We start from the raw sequence: 11,602 nt of genomic DNA on the forward strand, positions 1-11,602 counted from the left end.
CAGAGTATGGAGCCTCTAGTGGGAGAGGAAGGCTGTCTATCTGACGAGTTTGTAATCATGCTCAGATGCCGAGGAGCTCAGAAGGTGGGCGACTGTGACCAGTGATAGTCATGTATATAGAGATTAGAAATGCATGTGAAAACGTCTCAATGTTAATTGCCTTGGAATGAATTCTTCTGTATGAAAAAAAAAAAGTATCTTCTTGAAGTCCCTCAAATTAACGTAAAGAAGAAGAACAAATCATTCTGGAAGAACGCAAAGGAAAATAGCTTTAGATGCTTAAGTGACAATAGAATTTATTCTCATAATTGTTTTAATAGCTTTTGTATAATCCTCATCGCTATTATGAGATATAAAATGTATTTATCAAATCTGTAATCATTATGCCAAAAAATCTGAATTACTGTAATATTTTGCATATTGTTAAAACTGTAACTTTAATTGTAAAAAAAAGTTCTTGAAGAATTAATAAATGCATTAAAAAGTAAAAAAAAAAATTCTTAAAAAAAAAAAGAAATTTTTTCATATATATTTTTCCATGTGTCATCGAGTATACATAAGGGGCTTTTAAAAAAGATTTATTTTATTATTTTTTAAATTACATATATGTTAAGGGGAGAGTGGGAGCGTGTACATAAGTACAGGTATCCATGGAGGCCAGAAGATGTCTGATCTCCTGGAGCTGGAGTTACAGGCAATTGTGAGCCAGAAAACATGGGTGCTAGGAACTAAACTTGAGCCCTCTACAAGAGTAGCATGCACTCCTAACTGCTGAGCCATGTCTCTGTGACTGAATGTTAATGTGCCCAGTCTTGTGCGGACCTTATGCAGGCAACCACAGCTGCTACGATTCATGAGTATAACAGCTATGTCATGCCCACAAGGCACTGTTTTGTGGCCCTCGTACCTGATGTCTGACTTTTCGGTTGCTTCCATTCCCTCTTCTGCAATGTTTCCTGAGCCTTGGAAGAGGTGGTATGGATGTCCCATTGGGGGTTGAGCACACAACAGTCAGCCCAGCTCCTTTACCAGCCAGAAGTCTTTGTATTAACCTCCATTCAATGCAAAAAAACAAAACAAGAACAAAACCAAAAGTTTCTGAGAGCACTACTAATCCATGAGAATAAACATAAATATTTAGAGGGTAATTTAATATGTGCTGTTGCACTAAATTTTCCCCTCCCCTTTTTCCCATTGCGCCCAGCATTTCTCAGCTCAGCATCTCTCAGTGTTGGTCTCTAGACCTGCCCCTGTTCAAATCTGGCTTTTCAGAGGACACTTACCAAACACTCCACCCCTTCTCTGTCTCTCAAAATCTTTCCACCAATCTTCCACAAGGGTCCCTAAGCTTTGGAGGGGGTGACAGATGCAGGATGATCTCTCTTGTATTGTGGCAAGATATTGACCTCTTGGACTTCTCCATCATTTGTCTTCAAGATGTGGCCGCTGATCCATCTCAGTGGTGTTTCCCCTACTATAATGACAAATGGAAGGAAGTAGACACATCTAAACAAACACAGATGTAAATACAAATGCCTAGAAGATATCCCAGTAGGGGTATCATATTCATCAAACAGTGTATTTGCAGTGGCCTTCCCACTGAGGCCTTTAGCCTTCCCTGACACAGGGGGTTGGCCCACTCTACAGCACCAGATGTGTGTTCCACCCCTAGGAGTGGGCCTTATCCAATTAGAAATTTGTTAGTTGTATGTATGTTAGTTGAGCCATTATTGCACCAGCAGGCATTGCTTGGCATGTCCATAGTGTGCAGCACACAGGGCCCATTTTTGAGCAGAATCATAGGGGATCCTTTTTTTTCCCCAACCCTCTGCATAGCAGCTTCTGTCACTATGAAAGCAAACCATCCAGTGGCATGGCGTTTTCAGCTTAGTCTCAGCTCCGTCTCGCCTTCTCCCATGTTCACATCATGCAGTGTCTTCGGCAACACGGCCTTACCAACCTTTTGTAGTGTACAACTGACATTAGTGACAGTAGCCTTGGTTAATTCGAGGACCTCTAGGATCTCTCTGGCCAACAGCTCATAAGGGAGCAACCCACCCCTGGTACTGTAATTTTTTCTTAACAGTTGTACAGCTCTGGGAGCCTTTGTTTTTATTTTTATACAGGATTAGGTGTTGTAGGCTTTTCCCAATCATCCCGGTGGGTATCACTTGTGTCTTACCCAACCATAAAGCTCCCAAGGATCTTACAGCTATAGCGGACCTTTGTTTTTACAGGTGTATTTGTTATCTTCCAAATGGGTCTCACATCTGTAAAACACTCAAAGGTTAAATATCAGCTGGGCATGGTGGCGCACGCCTATAGTCCCAGCACTCAGGAGGCAGAGGCAGGCAGATCTTTGTGAGTTCAAGGCCAGCCTTGTCTGCATAGTGAGTTCCAGGACAGCTGAGGCTACAGGGAGACCCTGCTTCAAAAAGACAAAAAAAAAAAAAAAGGTTAAATATCATATATTAAATCAGTCATAGACAAGGTCTAACACAGCATGGAAAGTTTTATCCATTTGTTTTTTAAATATTTTTTAAAACATTTTTATTTATTGTTTTTATGTGTATGAGTGTTATACCTGCATGGAGGTAAGTACACCCATGTCATGCAATGCCTGAGGAGGACAGAAGAGGCTGTCGGATCTCCTGGAACTGGAGTTACAGACAGTTGCCATGTGGGTACTGGAATTTGAACCCGGGTCTTCTGCAAGAACAGTCAGTATTCTTGACCACTGAGCCATCTCTCCAGCCCCAGGTTTTATCCATTTGTATTAATTTCTTTCTCCATAGATCTCTGTTGGGTATCATAGCAGGAGTAAGAGGCATTAACTTGGTTAGTTCTTTACTATCTTTGCTTATCCCTTTGGAGTCATTCTGAATTCTGGGGGTTTTACATGGAGTCTCTTTGTATCCTTTTATCCTTGATACATTTGCAGGTGCTGGCTCAAGTTCTCCGACACTGCACTGGACTAAGGCGGCAGAGGTTCTCTCTTGTCCCTGCCGTACCTGTTGGTTCCCTGAATCAGGCAGGCCTTGGGTCTGTCTCCTGGCTGTGGCTATATCTGCTGCCTCTCCATTAACCATACCTAGCTGCTAGGGGAGGACCTGATGGGAAAAAACTGCCTCCACCCCTAGCATAGCCTTTCTCAGGAGAGAAATGTTCCTTATTTAATCTTTGGGGGCCCTTAACCACCCCAGGGACAGTTTTTATCCTCTGAATGTCTTTTGTGAACTGTTCTTTGTGTTTTAAAGCCTTAATACTGAATTTTGTTTTCTATCAATTTTTTCTTTAGGGACTTGGGCTTGACATAAATCTTGCCACATTTGTCTTTGAGTAATCCAAACAGACCATTTCTTCTGTCTGGTCTTTTTTATATCTCTTGTGTCTTCTAGAGACACATTTTACAAACTGGTTAGAGTCACTTAGATCTGCCAAAGCCTCCCTCACTTTACAAAGATCCTGTCCCATTAAGGGACTTAGCAAATCCATTAAAGCTCCATACCACTTTCGAGGTCCCAGTTGAATTAAGCTTTCCTTTATATTTCTGGTGAACACAGCCCTATCTGGCCAAGCTGACTGGGAATCATGTAATCATATATCTCTCAGTAATGCCTGTCCCTCTTCTATGGTCCTCCAGTCCTTGTTAATCATGGGAGTCTCCATTGGTGATGACCACGTACCTTTAATGCCTTTCACAAGCCATTCCACGGAGGACTGCTCCTGCCTGTATTGGCCTAGGTTAAATAGCCTATGTCTCAAGGACAGATGGGTGGTTATATAACTCAGCTGTGATGCTTCTGAAGGACTTAAACTGATATTATTTGCTCCCATGTCCCATATCCTCACAAGCCACGTGGTGAGGGGCTCTTTGATTGCTTGTTTGAAAGTCTTTCCTAGTCCCAACAGCTCCAGTGTGGAGTATTTTCTGCTGGCTATAGCACTGTTAACGTTTTTCTTTTTTTGCATCAAAGGTTGAATCTGAGGGACAGCTTTAGCTACTTTCATTTTTTAGTCGTTTCTTTTCTCATTACTGTCTTTTTCCCTGAGTCCTTTGATTCCTGGTCCCCTAAATTTAAGCAAGTTAAAATCTCCCATTTTTTCCCTCTCTTAAGCTCTGAGGCTGAGACTGAATTTGTCAGTAACTCCTTAGTCTTTTCAGCCTCCACTGGGGCCGTTGCCCTTGCAGTGGACAAATCTTTAATTATGCAAAGAAGTGACCAGGCCATCTCTCTGGATTCCCCTCTTGTGTCCAAGGCTTGTAAAATTATTTAGGCTCTCCACAATCCTTAAAGTTTTCAGACAGGGTCTTCTTGCTGCAGCAACTCGAGTAGGAGCACCAGGAGCGTGGGCTCAGAGTGGGACTCTATGGATTGTTGTAAGAAGATGGCAGACAAGCCTGACATGGGAGAAATCACCAGCTTCGATAAGGCCAAGCTGAAGAAAACCGAGATGCAAGAAAAGAACACCCTGCCGACCAAAGAGACCATTGAGCAGGAAAAGTGGAGTGAAATTTCCTAAAAACCTAGACTGGAGGATTCCCCCCACCCCCCCACCCCGGCATCTTTCTTCCAAGACCCCTGTGATGTGGACGAAGAGCCACCTGAAAGATGGACGCCACAAGCTGCACTGTGAACCCTGGCACTCCGCCTCAATGCCACTGGCCCGCGCGTCTCTGAAGGGAGACCCCTCCCCAATCGGACTGTCAAATTTCACTGGTTTGCCCTGGGATGTTATAGAAAATTTATTTGTATGATTAATGAAAATAAAACACACCTCATGGCAAAAAAAAAGTTTTCAGACACATGTGGCCGTGGCCCCCATTTCTCAAATCACTGAGCTATTTTCCCATATTCACAAGATGGCAGTGACCCAGGGGTTTCCCCTTTTGAGTCTGCTTGCATCTTCGTGGCCGGCATCATTTTAGTTACATATTTCAAGATCCTGATGTATAACCCATGTGACCACTACTAACCGCACTGCTTTTCCTGAGCTCCTGAAGTTTTCGTTTCTAGCGCCATCCTGCAGGCACTAAATTTTCCCCTCCCCTTTTCCCAGTGCGCTCAGCGTTTCTCAGCTCGAGGATGCCTACCTAGTAGGTTCAACTCTTGGGTCAGTGAACGCCCCAGTCATGGATCACTAACCAAATCACAGTATGGAGCATGAACTCCCTTCTGTGGAGCAGGCCTCACTTTCCTAACAGTCATGCCACTATTGCATCAGTGGACACATCTTGTCTGGTAGGGTAGCAGTGTATGTAACAAGTAAGGATCACAGCTAGGTATGACTGTTGATGACTTTTCTCCTCCAGCGGCCTGCATAGCAATTTCTGGCACTGAAAGCTAGCTAGTAGGGAAGAAGCTTCCACATCTGGTCCAGTTTGATTTCTTTATGTCTTACATCCAAAGTGTGGTATCTTTAGCAAATAGGGTCTTATGATCTAGTTCTGATGGGCATGCTAGCACTTTTAAATGTTTTTCTTCTGATTTAAAATACTCCTTTATCTTCATACTTTCTAGATGTAACTGACAGATGTCTAAGGGCCTTTCTTTCTGAAACCACAACTCCCTTTCCTATATTAGTAAAACTCTTATCTCAGAGAGCTTTTCACTATCTTCTCTATTGTAATGCTTAGTGTAGGCCTAGGGAATCCCTTTCATTATATTGAACCATGGTAGCTGTGCTTCTTTAAAGAGTATGAATATTTCTTTATTTTTCTTGTTTTCTTTTATAAGACAGAGTCTCATGTAACCCCAACTGGCCTTAAACTCCTGATTCCCTGCCCTGAAATCCAAGTGCTATGATTACAGGCCTGTCCACCACTCCCAGCTCTTTATTTACATATTTATTTATTTTTGGTCTTTTTGAGACAGGGTCTCCCTGTAGCCCTAGCTGGCCTGGATTCGCTATGGAGACCAGGCTGGTCTCGAACTCACAGAGATCTGCCTGCCTCTGCCTCCTGAGTGCTGGGATCAAAGGCATGTGCCACCACACCCGGCCTATTTTTTTTATATGTAGAAAAAGTTATAGTGAGGCTGGATGCTCTTGCAGAGGACCCAGGTTTGATCCCCAGCATCCACATGGCAGCTCACAACCATTAGTAACTCCAGTTCCAGGGGATCTGAAGCCCTCTTGTGGACTCCATGAGCACCAGTCACATACATATATGCAAGCAAACACTCATACACATAAAATAAAAATTAAAAAATAACAGTGATAGAGTAATTCACCAGCATACCATTTTGCTCATGTTTTCAGTACAAATGAAACTATCTCACAAGATCTATTTTGTTCTTTTTTTCTTGCTTCTATAGAGTACCAGTGCTCAGGCTAAAGAATACCAAATCAGACATCAGCAAGAGGTGAAGATTTATTTTCCCATTAAACTTAAACCCAGCTTTCTGGCATTTCCTCACCATCCCCTGGGAATGTTAAATCGTTACAAAGTACAGGTATGGCATCCTCTAATATTAGAATTCACACAGAAATAAATCAGTTTATATAATAGGTTAATTTATTGAAAAAGTTTTGAGATGTAGCTCAGGCTAGTCTTGAACTCACTATGTAGCCAAAGATGGTCTCAAACTTCTGATTCTCTTGCTTCCACCTCTTGGGGTTACAGTTGTACAACACTGGGAATTGAACCCGGGGCTTCATGTGTGCTAGACGAGCACTCTACCAACTGAGCTACATTCCTAGCCCTAGATTTATTGATATTTGATTGTTAAATTTTATTCCTCCTCAAACTTAATAGTATAACCCTGTGTTTGGTGACTGCTGCCAAACCTAAGACCTGGTGTGATTTCTGTCCTTTCCATACATCATTTCCTTGTGAGTTCTCATGTTCCCTAATGCTCCTATGGTACTACCTATGGTACTATGACCTATGGTACTACCATTCCTTAACCTCCTTTTAGTGTTTCTCTTACTCAGTTCTCCACTTTTCTGGAGTTTCACAGCTTCTTGAACATGTGCGGAGATAATTTGTTATATAGTTTTATTATTTCCTAAACTCAGTCAGTCAAGTTTTACATTTTCACTGAGATTCCATTTTTCTCCTAGATTAGTTCAACATAAGTTGTGCTTTCTCACAGGTAGAGGGTGGTAGTGGCAACTTCACCTGGACCTCTTCTAATGAAACAGTGGCCATGGTCACCACCAAAGGAGTGGTAAGCGCAGGCCAGGTGAGGGGGAACAGTACCATCTTGGCACGAGATGTACAAAATCCCTCTCGCTATGGGGAAACTCAGGTAAGTGTCTCTTCAGAAGCAGCCCTGTGAAACACTACTGCCTAATTTTTTTTTAAATAACTTGTTGAACTGCTGTCTAAATTTAAGTACAGAAACATGTTTGAAAATACTTCTAGTCCAACTCAATTATTTAAAAATGTTACCCAAGGACTGGGGATGTTGCTCAGTTATTGGAGTGCTTGCCTAGCACACATGAAGCCCTGGGTTCCATCCCTGTCACAGTGTGGTGGCCATGCCTGTAATCCCAGCACTCAGGAGGTAGAGGCAGGAAGATTAGAAGTTCAGCACTGTCCTAGGCTATGGGAGACCCTGTCTCAAAAATAAAGATGCTATGCAGATTCAGTCAGGAAGTACATATTCCTTAGGCATTTCTGAACCTGAGTTAATTCTTGCTTCACTTAAGAGCTGTGTATTTGAGGCCAGGTGTGGTGGCGCACACCTTTAATCCCAGCACTCCTGGAGGCAGAGCTGGCAGATCTCTGTGAGTTTGAGGGTAGCCTGGTCTACATAGCCAGTTCCAGGCCAGCTAGGGCTACAGGGAGACCTGTCTCAGAAAGACCACCCCCACCAAAAAAAAAAAAAAAAAAGCCATGTATTTAAAATCTGTGCTTGCTTTCTCATCTCTAAAATGCAGTTAATGGCCTGGGGATGTAACTCTGTAGTAGAGTACTTGCCTAGTATGTTCAAGGCCCCGATTTTCCATCTTTGTCTGGTGCTTATGTGGATTTTGGGGATCTAAACTCAGGTCCTCACACTTTTAAGGCAAGCTCTTTTCCACCTAAAACCATATTCCCAGCCCAGCCCTAGCCATTTTTCCTCCTTTTTTCTTTTCTGTTTTCTTGTTTGTTTTTGAGACAAACATGCAGACCAGCCATGTAGACTAGGCTGGCCTTGAACTCACAGAGATTCCCCTGCTTCTACCTCCTGAGTGCTGGGATCAAAGGTGTGCACCCCCTCCTGGCCTTCTAAGCCATTTTTAAAAATCATTTTTGCCAGTATGGTGGCACATACTTTTAATCCCAGCACTAGAGAAAGAGGCAGGGGCAGACTGATGGATCTCTGTGAATTCAAGGCCAGCCTGGTCTACCTAGTGAGTTCCAGGCCAGCTGGGGTTACAGGGAGATGCTATCTCAAAAAGACACCCCCCCCCAAAAAAAAAAGACTGGGAAAAAACCCAACTATTTTTATATACATAATTTAAAATTTTTTTTATTATTTTTATTTTATGTGTATGCATGTATTGCCAGCATGTAGGTAAGTGCACTCTTGTCCTGCAGTGCTCTTGGAAGTCAGAAGAGGCTGTCGGATCCCCTGGGACTGGAGTTACAGACAGTTGTTAACTACCGTGTGGGTGGCTGGGATTCCAACCTGGGTCTTCTGCAAAAACAACCAGTGTTCTTAACCGCTGAGCCATCTCTCCAGCCCCTACACATAGTATTTTTATGGGTTTTTCTTTTCCTTTTTTTTGAGACAGGGTCTCCTTGTAGCTCCAACTGACCTGGAATATAGACCAGGCCAGGCATGGCAATGTATGTCTTTCGTCCCAGCACTCAAGAGGTAGAAGCAGGAGAATTGGGAATTCAAAGCCAGCTTTGCCTACATAGCAAGTTCAAGGTCTGCTCTGGCTACAGGACACTGAACTGTATCTCAAATAAAAGAAAAGAGGATGGGCTGGGGTGAAGCAAGTGGTAGAGCATGTTTAGCTGTTCAAAACCCAGGGTTTAATCCACTCGCGGACATGCACAGGCACACACACACACACACACACACACACACACACATACACACATGCACACACAACAAAAAAGGGACCTCTAAGTCTGAGGTCAGCAAACTTTGCCTATAAAGGGCTAGATAGTAAATACATAACTTTTTGCATGAGACATACCCTACACATGTGCATGTGCATGCATGCATGCATGTTGTGTCTGTTACTGGAGACTGAACATGAGTTCTCTGGTATATTAGCTAAGTGCTCTACCACTAAGCAACATCCCCAACTCTTTTATTTTTATTTATTTATTTAAAATGTTTGTTTGCTTGATTTAAGACAGGGTCTCTCTATGTAGCTCCAGCTGGTGTTTCTGTCTCTTATTTAATGCCGTTGTTGTTCTGACTTTAAAATCCCTTAAAATGTTAAAAACTGGGGCCGGAGAGATGGCTCAGTGGTTAAGAACACTGACTGTTCTTGCAGAAGACACAGGTTCGACTCCCAGCACCCACATGGCAGCTAACAACTGTCTGTAACTCCAGTTCCAAGGTATCCGGTGGCCTCTTCTGTCCTCTGCAGGCATTGCACAATATGGGTGCACTTAACCTACATGCAGGCAATACACTCATATACATAAAATAAAAATAATAAATAAAATATTTTTAAAATGTTAAAAACTGTGTATATATGTATATATATTATATTTGGTATATATATATTTGGTATATATATATGTAAATATATATATATTTGGTTGTTGAGACAGGATCGTGCTATGCAGCCCAGGCTGAACTTGAATCTCTGTCCTCCAACTTCAGCTTCTAAAGGGCTAGACTTACAGCCAGGTGCCACCACACCAAACATACATATTTATTTATTTATGTATTCTATATGCATACATGCATACACACAACACGTTTGTGTACGTGTTTAAATATCTAGGACCGTCCTAAAGACTAATTGGTTTTCCTCCAGATGTATGTCATGAAACTGAACAAAATGGAACTACTACCGTTCCATGCTGATGTGGCAGTTAGCCAGGTTATCGAGGTCCCCATTGCCATGTATCACGTAAATGAGGAGAGCAAAGAGGCTATCGCATTCACAGACTGCTCTCAGCTGCCCCTGGAACTCAACTCACACAAACAAGGAGTCTTCACTCTTTTCAAAGAAGGTAGGACTGGGCTCTTTTTATTTGTCTCCTTCTTCGTCCTTGATAAGGGACGTATCACCAACTCGGAAACAACTAGAATTTAAATTCATCTCTCTCTCTCTCTCTCTCTCTCTCTCTCTCTCTCTCTCACACACACACACACACACACACACACACACACACACACAGGATCCTTGTTTTGTTTTGCTTTGTTTTTTGAGAAAGGGTCTCCCTGTAGCCCCAGCTGTCCTGGAACTCACTGTGTAGACCAGGCTGGCCTTGAACTCACAGAGATCCGCCTGCCTTTGCTGGGATTAAAGGCCTGCGCCATCACACCCAGCTTTGGCAGTATGTTTTAAAAATATTTGATTGATTATTTTTATTTCATGTGTATGAGTGTATTGCCTTCATGTAGGTAGGTGTACCAGACGTGCAATGCCCTTGGAGGTCAGAAGAGGGTGTCAGATCCCCAGAACTGGAGTTATGGACAGTTGTGAGCCAACATGTACGTGCTGGGAATGGAACCCAGATCCTCTGCAAGTGCAGCCAGTGCTCTCTAGCTCCAACATTATATTTTTCTAATGATAAACATGAAAGGAAAGCATGAAAAATTTATTCATAAAGGCAGCATTCTTTTCTGCTATTGAACATATTTGATCTTGATCCCCACTTTTTTTTCTTTAATATAATGGTCACAGTATCATCTAATATTTCTTAGCACTTAACATTTGCCAGTCTCTGTTGAGAATACTTTTCATATATTAATTCATTTAATTCTTTTTCTTTTTTTTTTTTTTTTTTTTTTTTGTCTTTTTGAGACAGGGTCTCCCTGTAGCCCAGGCTGACCTGGAACTTGCTTTGTAGACCAGGCTGGCCTCGAACTCACAAAGATCCACCTGCCTCTGCCTCCCAAGTGCTGGGATTAAAGGCATGCGCCACCAAGCCCAGCTATTTCATTTAATTCTTATGTATCTGTGAGTGACATCAGCTTGCCCTGCTGACCAGCATGTACAAATTCTCACCTCTCTACTTTTCCTCTACTCAGTGTCTCCTCTAACTTTTAGGCCCTTATAATTTCTTATGTAGATAGAATAACATCCTACTAACCATCTTTATCCTGATAATAGTGCTACCAAACAGATCTTTGAGGAGCTCAACTTCAAATTGCTTTTGTATATTTGTAGGAATGACTTACAACATGGACATAATCTGGACTAAAGACTTTGACGTAATCTTGCAACCAAAAAGTTTCTGTTTATAATGTGAATGAGCTCACTGAGCCATGTGCTCTGTGATCCCTCAGGACCCCTCCTTACCCTCCACATAAGATAGTGAATGAGCCAGGTGTGGTGGCACACGCCTGTAGTCCCAGCATTCAGGAGGCAGAGGCAGGCAGATCTCTGTGAGTTCAAGGCCAGCCTGGTCTACATAGTGAGTTCCAGGACAGCTGGGGCTACAGGGAGACCCTGTCTCAAAAAGACCAAA

At 42.6% G+C, this 11,602-nt stretch overlaps 1 protein-coding gene and 1 pseudogene across 2 annotated transcripts in view; both read left to right on the forward strand.

The window, feature by feature from the left end:
- The window catches only part of Nup210l (nucleoporin 210 like), a 125,284-nt gene that overhangs the window by 33,842 nt on the left and 79,840 nt on the right, over positions 1 to 11,602 (forward strand). Inside the window, 3 exon segments of the mRNA XM_008855152.3 lie at positions 6,318 to 6,455; positions 7,098 to 7,253; positions 9,940 to 10,138. Of these exon segments, the coding sequence (XP_008853374.2) occupies positions 6,318 to 6,455; positions 7,098 to 7,253; positions 9,940 to 10,138 (493 nt within the window).
- Positions 4,320 to 4,556, forward strand: LOC108490102 (annotated as a pseudogene). Its single transcript, XR_001872116.2, has one exon. The product of XR_001872116.2 is annotated as a thymosin beta-10 pseudogene (transcript).

Source organism: Nannospalax galili, unplaced genomic scaffold (assembly GCF_000622305.1).
Source record: "Nannospalax galili isolate Female #2095 unplaced genomic scaffold, S.galili_v1.0 scaffold591, whole genome shotgun sequence".
Classification (NCBI taxonomy): Eukaryota; Metazoa; Chordata; class Mammalia; order Rodentia; family Spalacidae; genus Nannospalax; species Nannospalax galili.